General features: G+C 52.3%; 12 protein-coding genes across 12 annotated transcripts; 6 read left to right on the top strand and 6 right to left on the bottom strand.

The window, feature by feature from the left end:
* Positions 1-432: 432 nt before the first annotated feature.
* BO79DRAFT_146314 (PIG-L family deacetylase) lies at positions 433-1,480 on the top strand (the record flags this gene model as incomplete). The annotated part of the gene is made up of 4 exons (XM_025678450.1): positions 433-730; positions 788-978; positions 1,034-1,101; positions 1,150-1,480. 4 exons carry the CDS (start codon positions 433-435, stop codon positions 1,478-1,480), a joined length of 888 nt encoding a protein of 295 aa, XP_025540192.1.
* Positions 1,481-1,501: 21 nt separating this feature from the next.
* Positions 1,502-2,793, bottom strand: BO79DRAFT_194248 (glycosyltransferase family 32 protein). Its single transcript, XM_025681033.1, has 2 exons — positions 1,976-2,793; positions 1,502-1,917 (listed from the first exon to the last, which is right to left on the bottom strand). The coding sequence occupies exons 1-2, from the start codon at positions 2,674-2,676 to the stop codon at positions 1,593-1,595; spliced, it is 1,026 nt and encodes a 341-aa protein (XP_025540191.1). The 5' UTR covers positions 2,677-2,793; the 3' UTR covers positions 1,502-1,592.
* A 944-nt stretch (positions 2,794-3,737) lies between these two features.
* On the top strand, positions 3,738-5,122 carry och3 (glycosyltransferase family 32 protein; the record flags this gene model as incomplete). The annotated part of the gene is made up of 4 exons (XM_025678472.1): positions 3,738-3,909; positions 3,973-4,349; positions 4,410-4,882; positions 4,936-5,122. 4 exons carry the CDS (start codon positions 3,738-3,740, stop codon positions 5,120-5,122), a joined length of 1,209 nt encoding a protein of 402 aa, XP_025540190.1.
* Positions 5,123-5,214: 92 nt separating this feature from the next.
* BO79DRAFT_217421 (glycosyltransferase family 69 protein) lies at positions 5,215-6,753 on the bottom strand (the record flags this gene model as incomplete). Its single annotated transcript, XM_025683364.1, has 2 exons — positions 5,215-6,266; positions 6,324-6,753. 2 exons carry the CDS (start codon positions 6,751-6,753, stop codon positions 5,215-5,217), a joined length of 1,482 nt encoding a protein of 493 aa, XP_025540189.1.
* Positions 6,754-7,247: 494 nt separating this feature from the next.
* On the bottom strand, positions 7,248-9,130 carry BO79DRAFT_264862 (multicopper oxidase; the record flags this gene model as incomplete). Its single annotated transcript, XM_025686837.1, has 4 exons — positions 7,248-7,438; positions 7,495-8,397; positions 8,467-8,762; positions 8,824-9,130. The coding sequence occupies 4 exons, from the start codon at positions 9,128-9,130 to the stop codon at positions 7,265-7,267; spliced, it is 1,680 nt and encodes a 559-aa protein (XP_025540188.1). The 3' UTR covers positions 7,248-7,264.
* Positions 9,131-10,487: 1,357 nt separating this feature from the next.
* Positions 10,488-11,454, top strand: BO79DRAFT_172505 (uncharacterized protein). The gene is made up of 2 exons (XM_025679630.1): positions 10,488-10,869; positions 10,922-11,454. Exons 1-2 carry the CDS (start codon positions 10,707-10,709, stop codon positions 11,314-11,316), a joined length of 558 nt encoding a protein of 185 aa, XP_025540187.1. The 5' UTR covers positions 10,488-10,706; the 3' UTR covers positions 11,317-11,454.
* A 708-nt stretch (positions 11,455-12,162) lies between these two features.
* BO79DRAFT_194243 (uncharacterized protein) lies at positions 12,163-13,339 on the bottom strand (the record flags this gene model as incomplete). Its single annotated transcript, XM_025681032.1, has 5 exons — positions 12,163-12,394; positions 12,444-12,835; positions 12,886-12,953; positions 13,020-13,056; positions 13,127-13,339. 5 exons carry the CDS (start codon positions 13,337-13,339, stop codon positions 12,163-12,165), a joined length of 942 nt encoding a protein of 313 aa, XP_025540186.1.
* Positions 13,340-13,949: 610 nt separating this feature from the next.
* BO79DRAFT_208908 (uncharacterized protein) lies at positions 13,950-15,461 on the top strand. The gene has a single exon (XM_025682486.1). It carries the CDS (start codon positions 14,000-14,002, stop codon positions 15,401-15,403), a length of 1,404 nt encoding a protein of 467 aa, XP_025540185.1. The 5' UTR covers positions 13,950-13,999; the 3' UTR covers positions 15,404-15,461.
* A 388-nt stretch (positions 15,462-15,849) lies between these two features.
* On the top strand, positions 15,850-17,817 carry BO79DRAFT_228154 (GMC family oxidoreductase; the record flags this gene model as incomplete). The annotated part of the gene is made up of 3 exons (XM_025683947.1): positions 15,850-16,185; positions 16,251-17,709; positions 17,765-17,817. The coding sequence occupies 3 exons, from the start codon at positions 15,850-15,852 to the stop codon at positions 17,815-17,817; spliced, it is 1,848 nt and encodes a 615-aa protein (XP_025540184.1).
* A 441-nt stretch (positions 17,818-18,258) lies between these two features.
* BO79DRAFT_194239 (FAD-dependent oxidoreductase) lies at positions 18,259-20,318 on the bottom strand (the record flags this gene model as incomplete). The annotated part of the gene is made up of 3 exons (XM_025681031.1): positions 18,259-19,166; positions 19,224-19,801; positions 19,876-20,318. 3 exons carry the CDS (start codon positions 20,316-20,318, stop codon positions 18,259-18,261), a joined length of 1,929 nt encoding a protein of 642 aa, XP_025540183.1.
* Positions 20,319-21,742: 1,424 nt separating this feature from the next.
* On the top strand, positions 21,743-23,391 carry BO79DRAFT_264840 (uncharacterized protein; the record flags this gene model as incomplete). The annotated part of the gene is made up of 4 exons (XM_025686836.1): positions 21,743-21,866; positions 22,080-22,153; positions 22,207-22,586; positions 22,636-23,391. 4 exons carry the CDS (start codon positions 21,743-21,745, stop codon positions 23,183-23,185), a joined length of 1,128 nt encoding a protein of 375 aa, XP_025540182.1. The 3' UTR covers positions 23,186-23,391.
* BO79DRAFT_245177 (glycoside hydrolase family 2 protein) lies at positions 23,252-25,634 on the bottom strand. Its single transcript, XM_025685452.1, has 3 exons — positions 24,190-25,634; positions 23,726-24,136; positions 23,252-23,622 (listed from the first exon to the last, which is right to left on the bottom strand). The coding sequence occupies exons 1-3, from the start codon at positions 25,593-25,595 to the stop codon at positions 23,493-23,495; spliced, it is 1,947 nt and encodes a 648-aa protein (XP_025540181.1). The 5' UTR covers positions 25,596-25,634; the 3' UTR covers positions 23,252-23,492.
* Between the last annotated feature and the right edge of the window lie 36 nt (positions 25,635-25,670).

Genomic DNA, 25,670 nt, shown 5'->3' with positions numbered 1-25,670 from the left:
CACTCGCTTTTGGAGGACGTATCAAGCTTATCGAGCCGAGCCAATGACGGGAGAAGCGTATATTGCTGCCTAGTATATTTGCGTGTTGGAATTGAGGCTAATGAGCGAAGCTTCTGGTGCGTGTGTTGTGCGAGCTGCGGAAACCCCCGATCTTCGTCACGCCCGGTATTGTTACTCACCATACTTACAACATGATGTATTTCAGGGTCATATATTACCGTCGGTTACATACACAACATCGATGTTGTCCGCGGATCCCGACACTCCCCAGGCCTCCCAGAGACCGAGGGTTTTCTTCTTCTCTCTTTTACTGTCAGAAAATTTCGGTCCAGGGCTATGCCACAAACTGGATTGCCGTGTGGAGGACACGATTACACCCAGTCAGGATATCATCTTGGCACCACTTCCGTACAAACAACACCGAGCCCATCGATGGCAACCCCAAGCCGCCTGTTCAGGCGCCTACTTCGCCGAGTGCGGCGACATGACTGGAGATGTCTGATAGCATACTCGGCTCTGATCCTGCTGTCGGCCTCCATCTTCCTGTATCTTCTTCTCGCATACTACCTCGCGGGAGATCCGCGTCTTGTTCCTTATACCATCCAGCAAGCGCGGAACGTCCTTCTCGTCACGGCACATCCCGATGATGAGACTTTGTTCTTTAGCCCAACTATCCTTCACGGTCGTGACAACCCGGATGTCACTCGTTCCTTATTGGTGCTATCGACGGGTGAGTCATTTCTCCACCAGAATTCTTCCGAGTAGTATATCTTCTAATGAGGTGCAGGCGACTATCATGGCCAGGGAGACATCCGCAAGGCAGAAATTGAACGTAGCTGTGCCGCACTCGGCATCTCATCTGCTCGTTGCGTTGTTCTGGAGCACGGTGCCTTACAGGATAATCCAAAGAAGTGGTGGCGCCAGGATGTTATTCAGGATATAGTCGCCCATTACGTTCACATGTGGAAAGTGGATCTGGTACGGTTCCCCTACACCGTTCCAAGCTAGTGGCCAGGTATTGAGACTACAGAAGATCTTCACCTTCGATAACGGCGGAGTCTCCGGCCATATTAATCATAGGGCTGTGAGTGCCGGTGTTCGGTAAGTGAATGTCACCCTACTATTCAAAGCAATGCGGCTAACTGGGAGCAGAAAATATGCAGAGGACTTTCCGCATGCTCCACCGGTCTATGCCCTACAGAGTACATTCCTCCTGCGCAAGTACTCGTCGCTCGTTGATCTGATCTTGACCTCTGTGCCATTCGCCTGGCGCATCGGGGCAGCGGTCCTGACAGCAGCACCGCCACCCACAGGACACGACATATACGGAAACAGAGCGCTGCTGGTAAGTCCGTGGCAGACCTACCTGACTGCGCGAACAGCATTCAGTCAACATGATAGTCAGTACTCATGGGACCGGGTGTTGTACTTGATAGTGAGCCGTTATATGTGGTTTAATAATCTGTATCGGATAGCCTAAGCAGTGATTATGTTCTGTCAAATATTCTTTCATTAAGCAAAACTATTTGTCTCCAATATGGTATCCAAACGTAAAACCGTGAGCAAAATATCTAGCTAGAAATTACAAGTATTCAAGAATCATGTGCTTTCTGCAACAACTCTATCTCCTGTGACAATGCGTCTTTCTGGTGCCATGTCCGGCCCCGAGACACACATAGGCTCACAGCCCAGCATCCTCCTGCCAAGGCGACCAGGACCATTCCAAACGCCACCCGTTGATCCATATTCGCAAACGCCTTGATGAATTTTGCGTCTTTCTCGTGCCAGGAGGAACTGCCCAAATGCCGAAAGAGCGGGGTATTGACCACACCGTTGAGCATATGCATTCGTGGGTTCTCGGGGGGACCAGTTAGGACGCGGAGGGTAGAGGTATCGCGCTGCATGGTGTAGATGGTTCTGTAGCTTGTTAGCTCTCATGTACTTCCTTCTCTATATGCGTTAAAGATTGACATACGAGGCATAATGACATCCCGTGCTGAACATAACTGTGATGTAAGGCAATAACGACCATCTTCGATTGAAGGTTGGCAGATTCCGCACCAGGTCACCCACGTAGGTATTGTTCGGTGCCGCGAGCATCATGCCAATGGAGATACCAACGGGGTTGGCCGCCGGCGCGACGAACTCGAATCGACGCAGAGGTTCCAACGACCGTTTACATGCCAGATCATAATCCAACACGGCACCCCCATACTTGTGCAGGATCATGTATCGCAATGCATCCACGCGCTGGACAAGGTGCGGGTAACTTTCCCAGGTGAGGAGAAAGTGTGGATAGTGATTCTGCACGAAGCGGCTAGCGTTTTCGTCCGTCCACAGAAACGTCTCCCAGTCCGGATGTTGCTTGAGACACTCATCGCGAGCATCCTGCCATTCTGCCCGTGGGGTCTGTGTGCCCAATTGGACGTGGTGCAGCCTTGCGGGGACTGGAACAGGCAACCCAGTTTCGGCGACGGAGTATGTGCTGTTGTAGTCGGAAAAGGTCAAATCGAATCCATCATTCTGTTCAGTGATGATAGCATCGGCGGATGAGGCTTTCCACACAAAGGGTAATCGAAGCAGTAGGTAAAGATTGCAAACAAACGGGGCGAGCAGGGAGGTTAGAATGAATAGTAGGAGGGCTGCCAGCACGAGTCGGAGGTGCGCGGGAGCCATTGCGGCTGGCTGACAGTGCCTGGAAGGCTTTGGGGCTGAGACAAGGCATGGCAAGGAAGGAAAAGGTACATAATGGATATGGAGAGGCTATTTGAGGGATGTAATTGAATAGTGAAGGAGGCAGTGATGGACAGGTTTTGAGCCGCCAAAAAGGCAAGCTCCGATCGGTAATACAGTTGTGATACGGGACACGCCAGTGGTATTTGTGTGTATCGCAGATGGGTTTCACCAGTAATCCTCCGGTCCCGTTTCTGCCTGGACAACTCGACTTTCCGAGCTTCTTTCCGAGGCCGGTGGGATGTTCCCCTGGGTTTGGACTGTGCTGACACGACCAGAGAGCAAGGGTGGAGACATGATCAGCAATTGGCAAGTCGCGACTGGTACTACGGACAGTCCCGCGTCTAGAGGATTGTAGTGTTTCCCTTTTTAGGTAATGCTGTGCAAGCAAATTGGCCAGGGTACGCAGCCAATCATACCTATGCTCATCACAGAGAGACCACAGTGCCAACAGGGCAGAAAGCTTTTTCTTTGTAATAACAAGAAGTGAATCAGCCCCCACCAGAGATGCACTGCCATCTGGCCTAAAAAGGGTCCACGAATCCAAGCAATACTAAGCTTCGACCCCACCGCGGCTAGGGCTGCGTAGGGCGCAGGCCCTGATGATGGCTCGAATTCTGTAAGCCATGCGAGCCATTCCAGCCCCCCATTGGCTAGGACGTGTGATTGACCTCGTATTATGACACCTACTAGTACTTCCTTGGATTAGTAGTCACTGTAGCCAGGGTCCAGCCAGGGCAAGGTTCTGAGCTTAGGGTTAGTGATTTTTAGGGGTTATTGCTAGGCAGCCGCATTACAAGTGACGGGACCCGCGGGAAGTTATACACCGGCCTGGCGTTGCAGTCAAGACTAGCCACGACGCAGAAAAAGTCGAAGAACAAGGCATATCCATGGCTGCCTAGCCACCCCAATGAAAGATTATCATGGCCTTTGCTAACCTCTGCTGATGCCGGATAAATCGACTAGCCACCCGCCTTCCCTGGAGTATTATACTCATCATAACGATGGTCTGGCGCTACATGTTACGACGTCCCGTGCTGGGCGCACTTTGCTTCCTAGTGCTTTTCACCTGGTTACTTCAACAGCCTGATACCTCGATTAAACAGATTTCTCTTCTTCAACACCGTTACCCATTGCTGTTTGAACGCGTTCATACGGATACTCGCAGTGGTGGAGGTAAGCAACATATGACTGCTGAGTAAGACTTTGAACTCGTCGGCTAAGACAGGTCGTCTCCAGCGTGGTACATCCCACCCACCTGGACAAATGGGACGAGACAGCATCCCGAGAACATCGTCGACGCCGCTGAGCGAGTGCTGCGCTTGGCCCAGACGACTGAACGACAGATCCCGCACTCCTCAATTCCCCTGATCGTCCACCAAACCTGGAAGAGCACGCGCGTTGACACCTGGCCACGCGTGTTACAGCAGAGCACGGAGAAATGGTTACGCACGGCGGACGAGCAGATGGCTTATTTTTTGTGGGACGATGACGGAATACGACAGTTTATTCGGCGGTTCGAGCCCGAACGGGAGAAACAGTTCTATGCTTTACCCAGCCACGTGGAACAGTCGGATGTCTTCCGGATCCTCGTGTCCAAGTGGATCGGAGGGGTTGTGAGTGAAATGCCCGGGTCTTTATATCATTACACGTGTAAGTAACTGACAAACACGTAGTACGCAGATATCGACACTGAGCCTCTACAATCGCCGACATTTTGGATCGCCGAGACTGATATTTTGCCTTGGGAAGATCACGAGACTGGGCGTGTGTATAATTCTACAGGTTCTGTCCATGCAATCGTTGGGTTAGAAGCAGACTGTCCGTCGAACAGTGATACCTACTGGCGCATGGGATACCTGCTGCCCGTGCAGTTGACCCAGTGGTCCTTTGCATGGGCGCCAGGTCATCCAATCTTGCAGATCTTTCTCGACCGTCTTTTCATGGAACCTGCGCTTCAGCCGCATTCGAACGATCTGGACGCAATAGATCCCCTCACCCTCACTGGACCTGTCGCATTTACTCATGCGGTGCAGAGCTGGCTCGAAGCTACGGTCGGCCTCCGATGGAACGCGTTGTCAGGCTTGCAGGATGGAGGGGAAAGTAAATTAGTGGAGGATGTCTTGGTTTTGCCCATCACTGGATTCAGGTATAGCCCGTCTACTTCACATGCATCTCTTGCCATGCGCTAATTCTAAAAAGTCCCGGTCGAGGGAAGTATGGAAACATGGGTTCCAAGCCCATCTCGGACCCCTCTGCGCGCTTGTACCATCACGCGCAAGGATCTTGGAGAGAGTTCAACTTGCGGGTTGAGTATGGCAAGCTCTGTCGAACGGTGTTTGGCAAGTGTCGAACGTGGTCCAAAGTGCCCCAGGGTCTGTTACTCTGAGGGGCATCCGCTGAAGAAGACAACAATACTCATAGGGTGGCCTAGTCTCTGCAAGTCTATAGTATGCCCATGGACGTTTCATGAGCAAATAACTAGATTGATGGCACTGGGATATCCTCCCAGCCATCCTGGCCAGGCTGTCGGTTCTCCACAATCACTGAAAGCCCCCGATATCCTCCAAATCCATCTGCGCAGAATCCGTCATTTCCCGCGATGCGGTCCACTTCACGGAATGCGCCCCCGCGTGCATCGGTCGCATCGGGCACCCAGACCGTATCCCTGACCACCTGGCCGGGAATTTCGCTCCGACGGGGATTGTATCGAGGCAAACCGGCCAGATGGTTGACAATATTGTGGACAAGTGGGTATAATTTCTCAAACCGCCGTGTGACCCACAGCCAGGAGTGGCTGCGCTCGTCGTATGCTACCCGCACAAACGGGTTCATGTAAATGCCCGTGTCTGCGGTCTTTGTATGGTCCAATGGTGGATCTTGAATATCGGCGTGGATAATACAGCATTCTGATCCATCATAGAACAAATCTGGATCGGCGCGAAAGCGAACCGGGTTGTCGCGTCGTTGAAAGTACTTTGCATTGAAGGCCACCATTCCGCCCCAGCAGCTGCGCACCCGAACAGCATCTTTGCCTTCCAGCACGTCTTTACGACTGGATCCCGACCCCGCTGAGGTGAACCAAGGGAAGAACTGGAGGCCAATCCCATAACCTTCCAGATCTCTTGTGGCATATGTATCATAGAACTTGAACGCATTGATAAAATCGACTGCGCATGCGGCCCGGTATTGGGCTACCCCATTCTCATCAATATTAGTAGAGAACAGGAGATGAAGCACATCAATTGGATCGAATATTACGTCGTTCAGATATAGTACCTTGTCATATATGATATCTGAATGCTCATCAAGTGGCCGTAGGGCACGATTCCGCATCTCTGCGAGGTAGTCAGTTCGCTTCACCCGTTTCCCTCCCCCGGGGACTGTTACTGTCGGGAATGCAGTCAAGTCCAGGTCCAGTTCAATATGTATGGAACTGTTGCACGGCAGTCGGTCCTCCAGATCACGAAGGGCACTCTGACCTCTAATGCCACTGCCATTCTCATAGAGGCTGAGGAAGACGTTTTCTTCACCTAGCAGATTGATTAGGTGCAACAAATTATGTCCCCATCTCCCATTGGCTAGCTTACCATCCGGGTCGTAGAGGATGGCTGCAATGAAAACTGTCTCATTATGCTGGTTCCCTCGCCCTGTAATGCCGCTTCGAGAGGCCTGTTGGTGGAGGAGCTGGTAGTGCGGTGGTAGATACGTATACGAGGGCCACAGTATGCCCGTCAAAGCGACCAACAAGATCAAAAAGCCTATCATCAGCCGGACAAGGCCACCAAACCGACGGGGAATGATGCGACGATTCCCACAGTAAAGAGAACGCCCGAGGTAGAAAAGAATGGCCCCTAATGATAGTTGCCTAAAGAATGGAAGGCGTCTGCCGGTTGCTCTTCTGTGTGTGATCAAGTCTTCCTCCTCGAGGTCCGAAACGGAGAGCAGAGCAATCGAGTCAACTGAGAAGCGGGGACTCATTCTGGAGTACTCCGGGGGCCTTAGAGGAATTCGAACCATGATTGCGGATGAATTAGAATGTTCCTTCTATACCGTCGTTCCCAAGATACATATCAAGTGCGATTGTTTTGGTGACATTGGAGCGGTTTCAGAAGTGCAGTGAACATGGGCGATTGTTTAAAATATATATTTTTGTAACACTATCAGCCCAAGCGGGAACTTGATACATGGTACGTATTACTTACGTTACATTACGCACAATATCTGTCAACGTATCGGTGGAAGTTTGTTTTAGTAATGTAAATAACACGTCACGGCGGGTATTGTTGTTTATGACCGTAATTTTGGTATGTGCTAAGGACACCTGACCCTCGGTGAGATCTACGATGAGAAAGCAATGATATGAAGTTAATAAATAGACCAAGTAATTACTAGAAATAGCAGTTCTGACACAACACCCCCTACTAAGTCATGGAAGCTCTTGAACTAGCTGGAAGATTAGTTGGATTATTATAACGAATGTTCACTTCCTGGCAGTCGTTCAAAAATGGCCACTTTCAACCACAACCCTTTAAACACCAGAATCGTGCTGCACGACATCTTGAGCCGCGACGTAGCTCTTCCAGCTGGCGCAGGTGTCATTTAGTGTCTCGTAGTCGTAGATAATCTCCGGGGCTCGCTCCAGTAGCTGCACCGCAAAGCCCTCAGAAGTGTGCCAAGCGATATGGCAGTGCATGAGCCAAGCCTGCACATCTAAATTAGCCAACAGACTGGCCCAAGGGGAAAAAGTTCAGCACTTACACCTGGATTGTTGGTCTTGATCGCAATGACCAAGTAGCCACTGGCGGGCATCATCGCCACGTCACGCCGGGGGGCATTGACCAAAGTCAGGGCGTCGGTCATTGTTGCGTCGAAATCACCATAGCCCGAAGCCAGAACCCAGAAGTCATGGCCGTGCAGGTGCATGGGATGGTCCTGGGCGAAGGGAGAGTGGACGACTAGGTACACCCACTGGTCCTGGTAGGGGAGATGGATGATGCGCTCCTTGGCTGCCCAGGTGTAGTTGTGGTTGGCCACATGCATCAGAGTAGGATAATCCCACTCGGTGTGGAAGGAGGTCTTGTTCATGGTCCACAGCAAGGCGTTCGAGGCGACCTCGATTGCGACCTCTTCACTTGTACTGTAGGCAAAATTGTCCGAGGCATTGATGGCTACGTAAGGGATGAGGTCAGAGGAGGACTCATCGGCACAGGAGTCAGTATAAGTCCAGGCCGAGGTCGTGGGGTCTGCCGTGGAAGAGTTGTCATAACGGATGATGCCCTTGATATTGTTCAAGGCATCCGTCTCGGAGCAGGCCTCCTGGGGGATTGCGCGCAGCCAAAAGTTCCCGCTGTTCAGTTGTTTAGCCGTAACAATGACATCGTAGCGCTGGCCCATGCCAATACTCAGTTGTGTGGTGTTGTAGGGGTGAATGGGGACAAAATCCGCCGCAATCACTTCCATGGTGTGGTTATCAATCATGAAGCGGAAATGGTTGTCAGCTGCCGCGTTGACGAGGCGAATGCGGTATCTGGTACCTGCATCAAAGGTTGTCTCGAAACGCGAACCGTTGTTGCCATAAGTGTTTGTCCCATTGATTAGGCCGTTGGGAGGAGTGGGCGGTCCACTTGTAGCGGATTCTAGGACCAGTTCATCCGCAGTTTTCTGACAAAATTAGGCCTGCCCTGCGTCTGCATTATGCTGAAGTTGGAAGGAGTAGGAGGTAAAGCGTACATGATACCAATCATTCAAGAAGATGTGGCCTAGGTCCACATCGTAGTTGGCCGTGGCAGGGCCATTGATCAGGATTCCACCAAACACACCATCCCACGCCTGAACGTAGAAGTGGGAGTGATACCAGCCCGTTCCATATTCCACAGCACGCCATTTGTAGGTGTATGACTGTCCCGGAGCGATGGGGCACTGCGTGATACTCGGGACACCGTCCATCTGGTCCGTCCAGTTCTGTCGAATTCCGTGGAAGTGCAGACCCGATCCATTAGACTGCAGAGAGTTGGTGACATGGACGACTAGATAACCCAGGAGTCAGTCACTAAATACAAAGTAACAGGACGAGCAAATACTACTTACTAACTGTATCTCCCCAGTCTGCGATGATCGTGGGGCCGGGGAAGGAGCCATTGATCAATTGAACAGGAAGCTCAACGCCATCTGGAGCGGCGGTGGTATTTTCAACATTGAACCAGTACTCGCGCGTGACCCCGGTATCAGGGACCTCCTCATAGTAGTTGGTCGAGATGTTATACCCGTCTCGCCAGCAGGCCCGGTTGGTCGGACTGTTGACGCATCCTTTAGGATTTGAGGTGGACGGAACGGAAGCCCCGAGGACCTGTGGTATAGCAAGGGCCGACAGAAGAAAAGAGGCAGGAAACCACATTATACTAACATTAACGCGAACGTAGCGCGTGAAAGAGATAGAAGCGAGCGACTCAATGAAACAGTAAAGAAGGGATGGATTGAATAAAAAGGCACAGCGAACGTATAGGAAGAGGATTAAAGCATCAAAGAATGACAAGTGCACAATAATGAGGACTGAAAGATACTCTGCAGCAGTGGCATATCTGCTTCCAAATGGTCAAGTTTTATATGCTTCTCTGAGATGGTTGAGCATTGTCGGACAACCTCCAGGTACCTCTGCTCGGCCATGGTCCGTCTCTGTGGTAGAGTATCCGGCAATGGTCTTTGGTACCAGGGCCACCTATCCGCGCCCCCACCGACGATCCATGCAAGCTGAAGACACCATGGGGATAGTGAGAGTCTATCTTTGGTCATCAAGCTCCTGCGCTTGAGTATTGGTGCGATCGGGGGTGCCATTATGGAGGGCCCACCAGCGACACGCATGCCAGAAGCCCCTGCTTGCGTTGCTTGTTGACCAACATTCAGGAAATCTCTAAATCTTCCTTCCAGCATCAAATTATCCAGTTATTATTAGATAGAGCTATGGAAAATGTGGAATCGGACAGAGCATAACGGAAATATAATTAAGCGGCCACATTGACGATGTTGGATTTATGCCTACCAACCCGAGGGAGAAGGTAGGACAGAAATGTTAGATAGCAGTATCTGAAGGGCCAGCGGGTGCGTTCGAGGCATTTAATCCTGCAGTACGTAAGAAGCCCCGGGAGGTTTAGCAACGGGAAGCACCCGAGGATCTCTGAGCTCCCACAATCATGGGGGCTATCATGGTGGCACAGGGTTGAGAAAGACGTTCAAGTTTCAGATACACTGAGAGCCCTGAGAGCCCTGTACCGTGACGATCGAGTCGACCAAGCTCTGCTGGGTAGGTGCCGGGACAATCTCCAGCTAGTGTGCAGAGACTAGTGCCCCATGGGGCAAGGATGAACAGACCAGATGGGTCAAGATCGCAGACTACAGTGAACTATCCACAAATCGCTGGTATCAGCCACAGGCTCGCGTGGTTCCGCAACGTCATCACACAACCGCTCCACTGGCGTTGTGTTTGGTTCCACCCAAAAGATCTATTTTTTCTGCTCTTGGCACCAAGCTTTCCGTCCCCATTGCACTGGCAGTTCTACCGTCTTCCACCGGCTCTGCCGTGTCTGCCAACAAAATGGCATTCCCATTCAGCCCTATTCTGGGGCCAGGCATGCGTCACCCACGCATCGATCAAGGTTTCGCTCGTGTTAGCATGGCCTGAGGACCACGTATACAGTCGAAGGATTTTGCCGGTTTCCCGCGGACTCACACTCGGGAATTCCGTTTGAGTACCAGAACCCAGAGGATGCGAGGAATTATCAAGCTTGGCATTCAAGGGCTAGGGGTCCACTACAAGGACTGAGCCTATAATTGGGGAGGTTTCCCTGTATAGGATTGTATGATAACGACGTTTTTGTTTCCTGGCCGAAAAACGCAAAGCACATTCGTTACATTCATATTCCTTTCTTCATCGTTTTATTTACCTCCCTTCCCAACACCGAGTCTACCACCAGCCTATGATGCAGTGGACGAGCTTTCTTTGCCCTCTGATCGCCTTGCACGCTGGCCTTGGCGCTGCTTGGGGCACCCATGTCAAGCGGGGATCGGAGACCAATGCCACTTTGTTGGCCTACGGACAGAATTCTTCCGCTTATCCCATCGCTTACGGGCTCAGTGATGGTATGGCTTCCGGAGTCATGTACCATCTAGCCGCTGCTGACCGACAATCTAGGCCTCCTGTACATCGCCCAAAATCCGGAGAACACTGCAGCAGACCTGACGCCCATGTATTGGGACCTGCCCTCCATCACGGACGACTGCTGGATCGTGAACGGCACGTTCATGAACGGGACTCGTGCGGGTTCCCTGTACATCCGACCGGAAAGCGACAACTGCCTCGGCGTGCTACCTTTTGCCCAGGCTAAAGGGGTAAATGGTGTTGTCACGGGCTTTGGCCTCTTTGCATCGCAGCTGGTCTACAACAATAATACCCAGCTGGAAGCACAATTCTGGGCGGCAAAGACGGACACTGAAAATGTCTACAAGCTGGTGTGGGTGGAGGACTCTGCCCAACTTGCGAGCGAAAGCTTTCCTGTGGTGGTGAAGGCATCCGAGGACTCGACTTGAGGTAAATAAGCAACCCATGGTGGTGTGGCTCGGATTGTAAGGGGTGGTGCTCCGGGCATCATGTTGTTCATGGTCATTGCGTGGTGGCACATCTGTCATTCGTTGAAATTCTATTACTATCCTTAACTATCATTAATCCTATATTTAACAGACACTCGTTTATAATAAAAATCCGAGCAAATTGAATGCTGAGAGTTGCAGCGCTTGACAAGCAGAGCGGGAAACCAAAACGTGCTTGAGCCACAATAATCCTAGTTCCAGGAAGAAAAAATACCTTACCCATAAAACGCCGGAACTAGGCTTTCACCATACTGATTTCGTCACTCAATCAGTAGAAAACACATGTAGATCGGACTTTGGGTGAGGCTCAGAGACCCTTGGCCCGGTTTTGGTAGTGTTTCAGGTAGACACGACAGACGGGAGGAGAGCAAGTCTTGCCTCTCTACCCTTTCTTATCATTGCCCCACCGTGTTAGTCACTAGCCCTTGTTGATGCTATCTAAGCATAGCTGGCGTACTTATATACACCCCAATCTGTCGTGACTACGACATTTATCCCCACTGTCCGTGCCGTGCATACTCTGCCACACCCCCTGGTCTAGCGATAGGAGACGGATTGCTCCAAGCTAGATCGGACGACAATGGAGTGATCTGGAATGGGGCATCCCGATGTTGAGCGCAGAGATGGCGTATGCTGTGCCGTCATGTCATCCGTCCCAAGGTTGGCGAGCCCAACCTCGTCTTCAGCTACCTCGCAGGTAGAGGTTAGCGTCCTTACGCGTCCAGGCTGGCTAAGTCGTATGCCAGCCTGCCAGTGGGACCGGCCTCCATGACAACGTGAAGGCTTCTATGGAGACCCAGAGAAGGGGAATTGAATGCCTTTGCTTCCTTGACTGGACAGTATCCGATTGCGGGTGAGACGCGCCAGTGGTCCGAGATGAGGGAGACAGGCGCAAACAATAGCTACGGATGGTTCAATACTGGACCAGATGAACAGCGGTCCCATCATCCAAGTAATATCACGAGCTTGGGTGAATCGATATAGAACATATATGCGCACGGCACTGGCCACGCAAACGCTGGAAGGTACGTTAGGGGTGGTCCAAACTGGGAGTATGACACACTCACAAGCTACCCAACGCAAGAATTAGGCACACAGCAATCTTCTTCCGGCGGTTCATTTGGAGCTTTGCCATTTGTGGAAAGGGAATGATAAGGATTATAATGTCGTTGATCATGTTAATGATTCCGGTTGCGAGAAAGAATGTGTCAGTGTCAATGCACGTTCCCGACGCACCTTGGAACTGATTCCAGAAATAGGACAGCGGTTTGCAGCAGTTTCCCATGGCCACCCAGACAATAACAGGGTATGAGAGCGCGAGCACAAATCCAAGCGAAACGGAGATTCGGAGGGAGAGGGGCTGGTGAACAACCACAAAGATCCGGCGGTAGAAGAAAAGGATCGAGAGTTTATATGCTGAACATCCGGCAGCATACATAAAGGTGTATGTGAACAGGATCTGCCTGGTAAGTTACCATATAATATCCTGAAGGTTTCGCACAATCTTACCTTGAAGATAGTTGACACATCGGCCAGAGATACTGCCCATACATGTTTTCCAGCGCCAAATGCACCGCCTAAAATTTTGACAAGTGCTTAGAAGCCGATGTATCTGCGGGAATAGGAAGTATCTCGCGCTGTACCTGCTAGACTTAGACCTGCTGTGGCTGCGACAAAAACCTGGTAAGTAGCGATGTCGATGTTAGCACTTTTAAGACCCATTGCTGATCAACTCATCTTGTTCACCTACCAGGGACGCCAGAATCAACCAGTCGTCCAGTCGAAAAGGATTCCGCACGGCCAGTCTCGCGATGAACCGGAGACCCACTGCAATTATGCTGAGAACCAGCAGAACAATCACGGCTGCATTGTCTCGACGTACTTGACTTTCAGCTAGATCGATGTGGGCAGGAGGTTGACCGAAGATGGCCACTATAGTTGGATCCAAGTCCCTCATGTGCATTTCTGGAAAAACAAGATGAGCTACGGTAATACGTTGCCCTTTATCAGCTTCTATGTTGCGGCTAAGTTGATGTTGGGTGCACCGAGGAAATATTAAAGGGGTTATCATTTTGCCGTGGACTATATCAGACGGCCATCGGTCGGTCGGGAGACGCTATTTGCTCATTTTTCCTAGCGCTCAAGAAGCTAGCAGGGGATTCCTTTCAAGTTAACACTATAGTCAATGGTTGGCACATCGGGGTGAACGACGGTGTCGCTTTTAGCATGTTAGCCTTGCGTTAGTGCTGACAGCTTACAGGGATCGTTTCGACGATCACAATTCGTCCGCTGCTCCCCGTCGGATAAAACGGCTGTTAAGCAAAGAATCCAAGTTTTCACCAGTGATGGATAACCCAAGCCAGCCTCAGGGCCAATCATATTCTAGACTGGATATCGCTTTCTCCTGTCAGTTGACGCATTGGGAAGCCTGGCCTGATGTCGTCGCAACAGGATGCATTTTAGTGCTGTCGCTGCTTCTCCAATCCATGAACCGTCTGCGGGGTTCTGCTCAGGAGAAAGGTATTAATTTGAGGATGATGTGCCTGTACTTGGCTTGCATGTCGGGATTCTGACCCTCTTTTACATACGACATACTTTTGGAGGCATCATTTCATGCGTTGCAATGGGTTCGATAGCTGAAGCGAGCGACATCCCGAGCCTCACGGCGTTAGAACGTATCGGTCCCAAGGGCTATGTGCGGTACATATTTCCCTTTCCACTAGGGGATGACTATGATCTCGACCAGGTGGTCGACATTCTCCGGGTGAGCTATGTGGCCACCACTCGCCGGCTACCGGTTATGGCGTGCGAGGCGGTGCCGGACCATCGCACAACACAACGAGGTGTCCTTCGCCTCCAACGCCTCCTCGACGGAAACATCGAGCCGATAGTGACCCAAGATCTGCGTGCGCCCGGCAAATTTCCGACCACATACGCAAAGCTTCAGGCCAGGGCGTTCCCGGTGGCTTTCTTTGATGCCGATGTGCTATGCCGCCGCTCTGTATGGCCCACTTCGGGAGAGCGATTGCCAGTATCTCTCTTGCAGGCCAACTTCATCCCCGGTGGTCTGCTATTGAATTGGTGCGTGTTGCATGTAGTTGGTGACGGCACGACATACCAGGTGTGGATGAAGGTTTGGGCGGAGGAGTGTCGTCGTGCTCAGGGCATGGCCATTCCTGAACCCATCGAGCTCCCAGAAGCGACTTTCAGAGATCGCGAATGCGCAATGCGTGCATCTGGACGTAAACCCGGCTCACTGGGCACTCATCCGCAGTACACATTGCTTCCATCTGCGCCGGCCGGAGCACCCCCCAAGATGCTGGCCCAGAACCATCGCACTCAAGTCTTCTATTTCTCCCCTGCAGCGCTGACGGCACTGAAGGAGGCGGCGTCTCCCGCTCATGCTACCATGACCTCAGACCAAACTTGGATTTCTACCAATGACGCCCTATCGGCGCTGCTCTGGAGGACGGTGATGGCTGTGCAGTGGCCCCTGGATACTCTCCAGGGTGATCCCGTATCTGTTTTCAATCTCGCGATCGACGGGCGCCTACGGACCGATCCGCCTGTTCACCCGGAGACCCTGGGATGCTTTCTGGAGTATCTCGGGGTTTCCCTCCCGGTTCGCACCATTCTGGGCTCCGCTAGCCTTGCGGATCTAGCCATCCTGATCCGTAAAGAAGTACTCCGCGCCGACCGGCAGTTCACGGATGACCTGGTCGCACTCGTAGAGCAGTTGGAGGATGTGGACTGCCTGGTGCCCACGGCATTCCTGGATGTCCCTGGGTTCAACTGCGTACAGACTTCCTGGATCAACTTCCAGTTATATGGACTGGAATGGGGTCCCCTCATGGGCCACCATATCGGCGCGGTGCGAGCCCCTCACATTGGTGTCATCAACGGTCTGCAACTCGTGTTGCCGGCGCCACCAGAGGGGGGGATGGAGGTGTTGGTAGGAGTGGAAGAGAGTTGCTTGGAACGCCTGCTGCAGGACCCACTGTGGATGAAGTATGCTGTGGCACGATAAGGAAGAGGTGGAATATGCGGGTTAGATGTCACAAGCAGCCATCCGTCGTCGCTTCGAGGCATTGTGTATATAATAATTCTACTATTGAACGCGTGTTACTCAGCATAGCAGTAGTATCCCGAAATATGGATCACCGTTGCGTACCATCTTACAGTAAATACCGGCTTTTTCATTTGCCTAAGCCACGGCATTATTATCACTGGAACGCTGACCGCAAAGCCGCCGCGGATCATTCACCAACATTCCAGCAAGTGACGTTAAACGAGCATAAACATCCACATTCCGTTTACGGGAGCTTCACAGGCGCCACAGCAATGAGTGACAATTGCTTTATACACCAGGGCCCCTCCGCCCTTGCAGAGACAGCAGTCGCCAGACATTTGCGCTGTCTCTTCGAATCCCCACTGACTTTGCAAGCTTCATGAGGTATTCATACAACATCCAACATGCGCATTGTGCTCAATGCTAGCTGTGGGGCAGTATTAATTGCCTCCGCCCACGCACTGGGACAAAGGCCTCTGGGGTCCTCATTCGGTGTTCCTGGGACCAATGCAACGTTCGATTACATCGTGGTAGGAGGTGGAACCGCGGGTTTGACGCTGGCCACGCGACTAGCCGAGCAGCAGAACGGCTCGGTGGCTGTCATAGAAGCAGGAGGTTTCTACGAGATTGACAATGGTAATCTAAGCCAGGTCCCTGCCAGTGCCGGAGAATACAGTGGTCCATCCCCATCTGACTGGCAACCTTTGATTGACTGGGGATATGTCACTACCCCGCAAGAGGTACGTAGTTCAGGGCAATCGGCAGAATGAGAGATGTCAAATGCTGACGGATTTATTGGCAACAGGGACTTTACGATGCACAGGTACACTACCCGCGCGGTAAATGCCTGGGAGGCAGTTCCGCCCGGAATAGAATGGTATTCCACCGGGGCACAAAAGGAGCGTATCAGAAATGGGCGGAGGCGGTAAATGATGACAGCTTCACCTTCGACAACCTGCTGCCCTTCTTTGAAAAAAGCTTACACTTCACCCCGCCTGATCAGTCCCTGCGGTTAGCCAACACCACCCCATGGTATGATGCCAGCGTGCTGGGCACTGGAGCGGGTCCACTGTCTGTGACCTACTCCCACTACGCCCAGGCCTTTACTTCGTGGGCCCTTCAGGGCATGAAGAGTGTGGGATTGTCAATGATCCCCGGATTCCAGAGTGGCTCGCTACTGGGCTCGGGGTATACCCTGCTAACCATTAACGCTTCCACGATGCTGCGGGAGTCGTCCGAGACGGCGTTCCTGAGTAGTGGACTAAGTCGCCCCAACTACCAGGTCTATCAGTCCACGCGGGCTAAGCGGATCCTCTTCGACGGTAACCAACGGGCAACAGCGATGATCGTGGAGACCGCGGGATTCACCTACCAGTTGAACGTGACCAAGGAGATCATTCTCTCCGCAGGGGCCTTCGGCTCACCGCAATTGCTGATGGTATCTCTTGTTGGGCCTGCTGAGGTTCTCAATCCACTGGGTATTCCTGTGGTGGCTAACCGGGCAGGCGTCGGCCAAAATCTGCAAGACCAAGTCCTGTCGTTCGTGGCGCGCCCTGTTAATGTGGTCACACAGTCTGCGATGAATTCGCCGGAGGCACAAGCCCAGGCAGCACAGCAATTTGACAAGCTGGCCGCTGGACCCTATACCAGCGCTGGGAATGAGGCCCTGGCGTGGGAAAAGATTCCCAACGATCTGCGTGCGCAGTTATCGAACGATACCCAAGAGTTTCTGGACCAGTATCCGTCAGACTGGCCCGAGATTGAGTATATATTGATGGCAGCATATAGAGGGGGGAGGGAAGATGGAACGCAAGAGCCTGACGATAATTTGAACTACGCCTCCATTGTGTTTGGTCTTGGAGTATCGAAATCCCGTGGCAATGTGACAGTCACCTCCAGGGACGTTGCCGTCCCGCCTCTAATCAACCCCAACTGGCTCACTGCATCGGCAGACATTGAGGTCATGGTAGCAGGCCTCAAGCGGGCGCGGCAGTTCTGGCAATCAAGTGGCCTCAATCCGGTGGTAATTGGCCCGGAAGCGTTTCCGGGAGATTCGGTTGAGACCGACTCGGAGATCGAAGTCTCGATCAGGCGTAATGCCATGTCTATCGCGCATGCCTCGTGCACATGTGCTATGGGAACTGCTGACGATCCAATGGCCGTGGTGGATACCCAGGGCCGCGTGTTCGGAGTACAGGGCCTCCGAGTAGTCGACGCTTCAATTTTCCCTCTCCTGCCCCCGGGTCACCCGCAGGCTACAGTTTGTAAACTACGATCCGCAACCTCCTGTACTACTTATATTTGGCTTATCATGCACAGATGCCCTAGCCGAGAAATTAGCCTGCAATATCACCGGACGGTGCGACAAATAGGATGCGTGAACTATTTCATATTTCAATACTAACAAAATTGTTCCAAGTAGATGAACTAGCTGCTCATTCATCAGACGGTACAGCGCTCCGGTAGCATATTGAGGATGCGTTGTCACGATGTCTGGTGGGTGTTAGTCTGGCCGCAATATTACGCGCAATTGCTTTTCTTGAGATCGGTGACATTATCCTGCTATGCGTAGGCCAACCGTGCAGGATCCGCTCGTAGTGGAAGCTTACAAGTCGCAGTTCTTCACTTCCGGCCACATTGCCGCAGCCTAAACCTTGAGCCCAGTCAGTGAAACTATGCCATTCTTGTGAGCATGGTTGAGTATGGCCCACTATTAGGCAATATAATGCTTAATTTACGAAAGGCCAAAAATATATACATGATCTATGGCAAGGAGCTCGACAGAAGTGAGTGCTGCTCTCTATACATCCCGTTCACACCTTACATAACCGGCCATTCTGATCCGGCAGCCCATCCGAGCTGTGCACCTTCCAGTTCTCACTACCTACTCCAGTCGGTGCGTAAAACAGTCCTGTAGGATCATACTTTTGCTTCAGGGCATACAGGCGATCATAGTAGGAGCCATAGAATGCCTGCTGGAAGTGCGGCTCCATGACATCCGCCTCGGACATGTAGGCGCCCGCCTCCGGGCAAGTGCGCCGCCACTCTCCCAAGATATCGTAGGTGAAGTGTTCCATCTCCTCCAGAATCTCGGCATTGGTGGCATTGCTTGACCAACTGGTTGACGTGATGGCGTGCATCAGGGTCTTGCGGAAGGCTGGGTTGGCCGAGCTTGGGGAAACTCCATCGAGCAAGTCGGCTTTCAGGTTAAAGGCCAGCAAGGAGTAACCGGCCGACACGGTGGAGCGGAGAGCAGCCACAGTCTGGTTGAATCGGGCCGGATCCTCGAAGTTGGCGCGTGGAAAAAGTCGGGATCCGGTCATCATGGTCACCGAACCGACGGTCTCTAGCGGGAAGCCCGCGTTCCAGGCGTCATAGAAGTTGTCGTAGTAGGTCGTGTTTGGCTGGAAGGAGATGCCCAAGTGATGCAACTCTTCAAACCATGGCTGCATCAGAGAGTTGAACTCGGCTACGGTGTGATTAACCGCAAAGTAGGGGTTCATAAGGAACTCAAACGCGTCAGTTCCCGTGGAGATGACCCAGAAGTAGGCGTATGTTCCAGCATCGGCGTTAACCGGAAAGCGTTTCATGTACGCGCTCACACCCGCCCAGAAGGCATCAGCCGAGACATTGCTGCCAGTGGTGAACGAGAAGGTTGAGACGGTGACAGGCACTTTGGGGTAGACACGAGAGATGATGGAGGTGACAATGCCGTATGTACCTAGTCCTTCGCGTCAATGATACGGTCAACAGAGTCGCAAGGGGCTTTTTTACTTACCACCACCTCCACCACGAAGGGCCCAGAAGAGATCAGGATCTGATTGCTCGGTAACGGTGACAAATCGGCCATTAGCAAGGACTACCTCCAGTGCCAGCACTTGATCTGCAGCCAATCCGTACACACTCGACATAGGCGAATGACCTCCTCCAAGCACGTAGCCGCCGGCCACGCCCACAGTCTTGCCTTCGCCACCTACTGCAGTAAACTCAAGCTCGTTGGCTTTCTCATAAATTTCGAACGCCTGAACACCAGCACCCATCTTCACTGCTGGACCGCTATAATTGCCAAGCCGATAGTCCTCGTAATAGACGATATCTTTGAGGTGATGGGTCCAGATGCCGAGGGCTCCGGCGCCAGTGGACTTGCCATTGAAGTCATGACCGGTATTTTTGGCGACTAAGCGCAGGCCAGTATTACGGGCAAAGTTCACGGACAGCTGGATTTGCGCTACCGTGCTTACGTTAACGGCGTAGCTGCTGTAGCCCCCCAACGTGCAAGATTCGGATGTCAGGTCGGGTGGCAAACAACTGCGGCCCTCGAACAGCGGCCACATCACCGACGCGGGGTCTGCTGCACTGTCCAGCTTTGTCAATACAATATGCTCTGGCGAGAATAGACTAGGAGTCTACGTATCACAGGGTGAACTCACTGTAGGTAGGAGATGGTCCAGTCGTCCGACACATGGTTGCACTCAGTTGCATTGTACTCTGGCCAGGATGGATAGCAGGATGCGGCCAATGGGACTGTCTTGATGAGTGCGCCGCCCAGCAGCTGGTCAAATAGTGACCATGTCGAGTCGGATGGCCAGGCTGCATCACTGGGGAAGACCTTGCACTCGCCTGATGAGAGGGTCTGTGTGGAGGTATTCCGGCTGAACTCGAAGAGGGCGGTAGAATTTCCCAGCGCGGACTGTAACTGAGCTAGCACGCCATCTGTAAGTTGATGGATTTCACTGTCGAAAAAGGGAGCATTGACCACAGAGTTAGCTGTTGGGACGGTTGTGGCCGCGACGGGGACCGTCCTGGAGGCCGCACTGGCCTGGGAGGCAGTACCGATGGCGAGCGCCACGAGGAACGAAGTTGAAGGAGCCATTGTTCAAGACAACAAAGAACAGCAGCTTAAAAGCTGCCTAGCAAGCAGTATTTAAGCCAGTGCGACCGATAGCCCCGTCACGGTGGTTTATCTCGCTAGATCGTAACCGACCTGGGCTAAGTATCATTAGTGCATCCGGCGACCAGTGGTGTGGTGACCCCCAACCCGCATTAGATTAAGCTATCCTCCACCGGCCGCGCGATGTTGTGGAGCAGTGGAGGCAGCCGGTCAGCTCGGTTTTAAGACGAGCAAAGCTGGATGCACTGGAATTTGGCAGATTTAGTATACTTAGTCTGAGACACAATCCCACAATCCCAAGAAACCCGTGCCTCCTCCTGCTATGAGACGTGTTGGCCAGGCCCCGACAGGGTCTTCCAGGAAAAGCCGGCGCAGCCCGGAAATGACAGGCATAACAGCTGGACTTGATCCACTAATTATCCAGTCTGGGTCTAAGGGGGAGATAAAAACGATTGCGATCTGGGAAAGGTGTTTGGAAATCTGCTTGTTATTTACAAGATAGCCATCCATCGCTCTCCCCGGGGTGATGGGCGGAGTCTGCGATCCGCAAAACAGGGTGATCGCAAAATCATCTGTGCCTGAATACCCCGTATTTAACTAGCTAAGCATTAAGATGCCGATTAGTCAGACGACTATCGTCCCTGCATGGGGTTTAAGTACCGACTTTTCATGCAACAGGGAGGAAGGGGGGTTGTGGCCGGGTGCTGGAAACTCTCCGGCGGAGCAGATAGTTGCCCTGGTAGTGTCTAAGAAGTGAATACGGATGAGGGCTCGGCTACATAATGCACACAGTCTCCCTTTCCATTCACCTAAGAATGAAATGTACCCGGAAGTCCGGCTATTTCTGTTGATAACCCTGTCATCTTTGCCGTGTCTCATCTCCGACCTGCCAACCTGCCACATTGATGGCAGTAAAGGCCGTCATCTCCGCCGGAAGACCAACGGACACCCCCGCCACAAGTGCACGCCTCTTTGGACTCTAATATGCAATGGTCTGGCGTGCGATGCTTTTCTGGGTATAGGGTCGGACATCCCACAGGTGGATCTTGTCGGACAAAAATTTCCGCTTATTAGTAACTCCAGTCTAACCGTCAACAGATGGCTACCGAGCACTAGAATATCGGGCTATATACTATTCGAGCTTTGACTGGTGGACATCCACCACCAGCTCTCACAATGCAGTTGTAGTCTTATGCCTAATTTAGTCTTCATTATCCAAACCTTGCAGTAGCGTCGTTTCATACAGAGGCTTCTACAAAGCATCTATTCGCTCGCTCCATGGACTTATTCCCGGTTCGCATAGATGCCTTGGGTTCGACAGATAACCTTAAGCAGGGCAATTTCTAGCAAATAATATTCCCCTCGATGTCGACGGATCGCCTTTATCGTCTGTCTCTATGGCCAAGATGGTGGACGATGGTCACCAGAAGACTGCCTTGGGCGTGGTTGTGGCCTTCCCCGTACTCGGGGGAATCGCAGTGCTGCTGCGAATCTGGAGTCGCTACTTGACTCGGTCGCGCTTGGGAGCAGGTGGGAAACACCCTTATTCAGTGGCTCATTTTGACTAACCACGAGAAGATGATATCCTTATTGTGGTTGGATATGTATAGTCCCCTTTCTCGAATCCATGTTACGTGGTGCTGACTTTGACAGATTCTTGCCATCGGGCAATCAATCACCTCCTGGTATTGTAGGTACCCTCTAGACTACGATGCGTTCTGTACTGCTCGTTAACCAAGACAGATATCAAGACAAACTATGTGGGAATTCATATCTGGGACATCCCAAAAAATTATGACATCAAGCTAGGACTCATTGTAGGGGGTCACTATCCCCGCCTTGTATCGCTGACATTGACTGACTGGACCAGTGGAACTTTGCGAACCAAGTAGTCTACAATCCATGCCTCACAATGGTGAAGCTGTCTATCCTCGTGTTTCTGCGTCGCCTCGAATCCCAATCGCGGATCGTTAACCTTCTTATATGGTCCACCATGTTCATTACGGTCGCATTATTCATTGCGGTCCTAGTTGTGGATATCTTTCAGTGCAGTCCGGTCGCCTACGTGTATGACTTTTCCATCTCAAACGGATCCTGCATCAATCAGGGGGCGTTCTACGTGGCGACGGCGGCAGCCTACCTCTTCACCGACGTGCTTGTTCTGTCGATTCCCATCATCATTACCTGGGGTTTACACATGCCGCTAAGGAGGAAAGTTGCTGTCTGCGTGGTGCTCTGCATGGGCGCAGTGTAAGTACATTTCCCAGGGAATGGACACCAGATGGCTAAACAAGTACAGAGCAACTGGGGTGGGAGTCTGGCGGATAGTTCTCCTCGCTCAAGGCTTTTTTCCAACTCACCCCGTGTACGATGCCACCTATTCCATTGGCTTCTGTAGCTCGGCAGTAGAGGTCCATGTCGCCGTTCTGGCTGCATGTGCCCCTTGTCTCAAGGCCATTGCCAGTACCTACTTGCCTCGTCTGCTGGGCTCATCACGTCGAGCCACCTACCCTTCAACCGGTCGCCAGTACATTCCCAATTCCACCGCATCGTACTCTCGTCGATCTCACGTCAAGATTTCGGCTCCTCGTGGCGATACCTCGGTCGCATTCGAGATGGTAACCACCCAGCCACCAATGCTGGGTGTTGAAGAAGCCGCAGCCAAGAGAGAGATGCGAAAATACCATCCCTACGCGGAAGCAGATGATACCAGCCTCAGTAGTGAGGACGGCGCACCGCCGAGAGGCATTGTAAAGACTACGGCGATCTCGGTCCGATACACGGCGGACTCCAACTCGGAAAATGGCGGGCAAGGGATCAGAGAAGGAAGCGTAGATCGCTTGGTTTAGACAGAAATTCCAGTGAGAATTGTAGCCGGTTGAGTGCTTGAACTTGAGGTTGCTACGATCGCCTTCCCAGATTATAAGATATATTACTCTCTCTACCTGTCGCATTTGCTGTCTGCCTTGTCACAAACTTGTCTATCGATGCGTCGCCATCATCGGCTCGTAATAACTACCAGCGACCCAGGTGTCATTTGATACAAAGATTGCAGGGATAGATTGCCGTCTGCCGGGCAGCAGTACTGTCAGCTAGAAAGTTATCATAGCGTTCGCCGTTTCCGGTACTTCTTGAGCTGTAGCAAGAATTTCTTGCCTATTTTGGAGCCACATTCTCGTGGTAGTAGCGGTGAGCGAAATCCATAATGGCCTTGACCCGGGAAGCTGGCACTTTCTCCCTCCTATCGTACGAATAAAGACCATTCACCTCTTGCTCGATATCACACCTATCAGAATATTAGCCACCTAGAAGTGATGAACGGAGCTGTTGATATCTTGCGCGGTCGCGAAGCCCCAATAATGAGCGAGACAGTAAGAAAGGAAGCTTACAATTGAGTATAGACCAATCCACACGAATGCCCTCCTTTCACCACTGCCATAACTAGCTTTTCCAGGCGACTCAGCAGATCTTCTGAATCACTGGCGGTGGTGTATCCCCAGTCCCGGTCCCCTGCCGCGGTTCCCTTTGCGGGGATGATGTTGACTCCGCCAAATTCAGAACAGATGACGGGGGCCCCAGGGGCATGCTGTGCACCAGAGTCTGAAGGAGTAGATGGCGTAGCCGGGATGGGGGGCACGAACATGTCGCGGTTGGATTTCTTGCCCAGGATGCCATTTTGGAAGTCCGCACAAGTCTCTGTTAGCGCAGGAAAGTCGGAGTAGTCGTGGTAAGTCGTCAGGTCGGTTGCAACATGTTCCCAGCCGCAATTGTCGTTGATCGGCCGAGTTGGATCCAGCGTTCTGAACTTATGAGCGATGCACCATTTTTCAGAATAGAATGAACTATAACTTACTTGGTGAGGTAGTAAACTGAGCGGATATGGTTGCGCTGGTCAATGTTGTCCTTCAGGGAGGGATAGCCCCAGCTCTCGTTGAACGGGGTCCATGCCACTATGCACGGGTGATTGATATCCCTGCGCACGGCCTCCACCCACTCGCTGTTGAAGCGCGAGATATATTCGTCGCTAAACTCGTAGGCATTGGCTATTTCACCCCAAACCAGGAACCCGAGCCGATCGGCCCAGTAGTGAAACACGGGGTCTTCGACCTTCTGGTGCTTGCGGCAGCCATTGATACCCATGTTCTTCGCCATTTCAATGTCTGCTCGGAGTGCATCTTGTGACGGTGGAGTCAGGCCTGTCTCCGGCCAATATCCTTGGTCCAGCACGAGAGTTTGAAAGCACGGCTTTCCATTCAGTCGGAAGGTGCCATTGCCATGAGTCCAAGAAACGCTTCGCATGCCCGTCGTCGTCTCGACTGCATCCACTTGATTACCCGAGGCGTCGTAGAGGCGCAGAGTTAGGTCATAGAGGATTGGATGCTCCGGCGCCCAGAGGGCTACACTACCCCGCCAACAACCATCAATGTTGAACGGACTCTGTTGCTTCAAAGGCTCGACTTGTGGAACACGCATGTCTATGTCAAGGTCCACCCAATCCTTGTCACGCGGCAATTCTTTTCTGCCACGAGTGACTGGATTTCCTGCAAGACCAGCTTCAATTTCAACGCTACATCCGGCGGCCACAGGGCGGCCTAGGACTGTGAGTCGTGCACGTAAGAAGCCGCCTTCAATGTCATCCGACCGTAGGACTGTCCCGTCACTGCTACTTCCCAGCCGCGTCCGGGGCACACTCTCCAACCAAACGGACAGCCATATACCACTGGTAGGGGTATAGAAGATCTCTTGTGGAACGGGTCCCCAGTATTGCTTCCCTCGCAGTTGACCGAGGTCGGTTGCAGAGTCGCGGACGCGAATCGTGAGGCGCCGGGCGTCCGAACCCTCTCGGCCACCAAATGCGTCCGACACATCTATGTCAAATGGCACATGGCCTCCTCGGTGAGCACCGACCAACTGTCCATCAACCCAGACAGTGCAGTCGTAGTCTACCGCCCCGAAGCGAAGGATCAGCCGGTTCCCTTTCGTCTGTTCATCTGTGGTGCGTATGTCCGGGACCATTCGCTCATACCAGAGCACTTCATGAACCTCGTATAGCCCAATACCGGACGCCGGGGTTTGAAAAGCGTAAGGTACATTGATCTGGCGCTTAGATTGTGCGGCCTCTTTGGCAGGGAGACCCTGTTGATGCCACCGTTGACTCAGGCCTGTGTCAGCATCGTCGAAGATGAAGTCCCAGGAACCGTCGAGAGAAAGCCAATTGAGGGCAGGGCGGTGGAAGTCGGGGCGAGGATATGCGGCCATCGTTCAATCGCTAGATAATATTCGTGGAAAATCCTGTTGTTGTGAATGGGTTGGGTTGGAGGATCAATGATAAGT

The sequence above is a fragment of the Aspergillus costaricaensis genome (genome assembly GCF_003184835.1).
Source record: "Aspergillus costaricaensis CBS 115574 unplaced genomic scaffold BO79scaffold_14, whole genome shotgun sequence".
NCBI lineage: Eukaryota > Fungi > Ascomycota > Eurotiomycetes > Eurotiales > Aspergillaceae > Aspergillus > Aspergillus costaricensis.
This window is presented reverse-complemented; position numbering and strand designations above follow the sequence as displayed.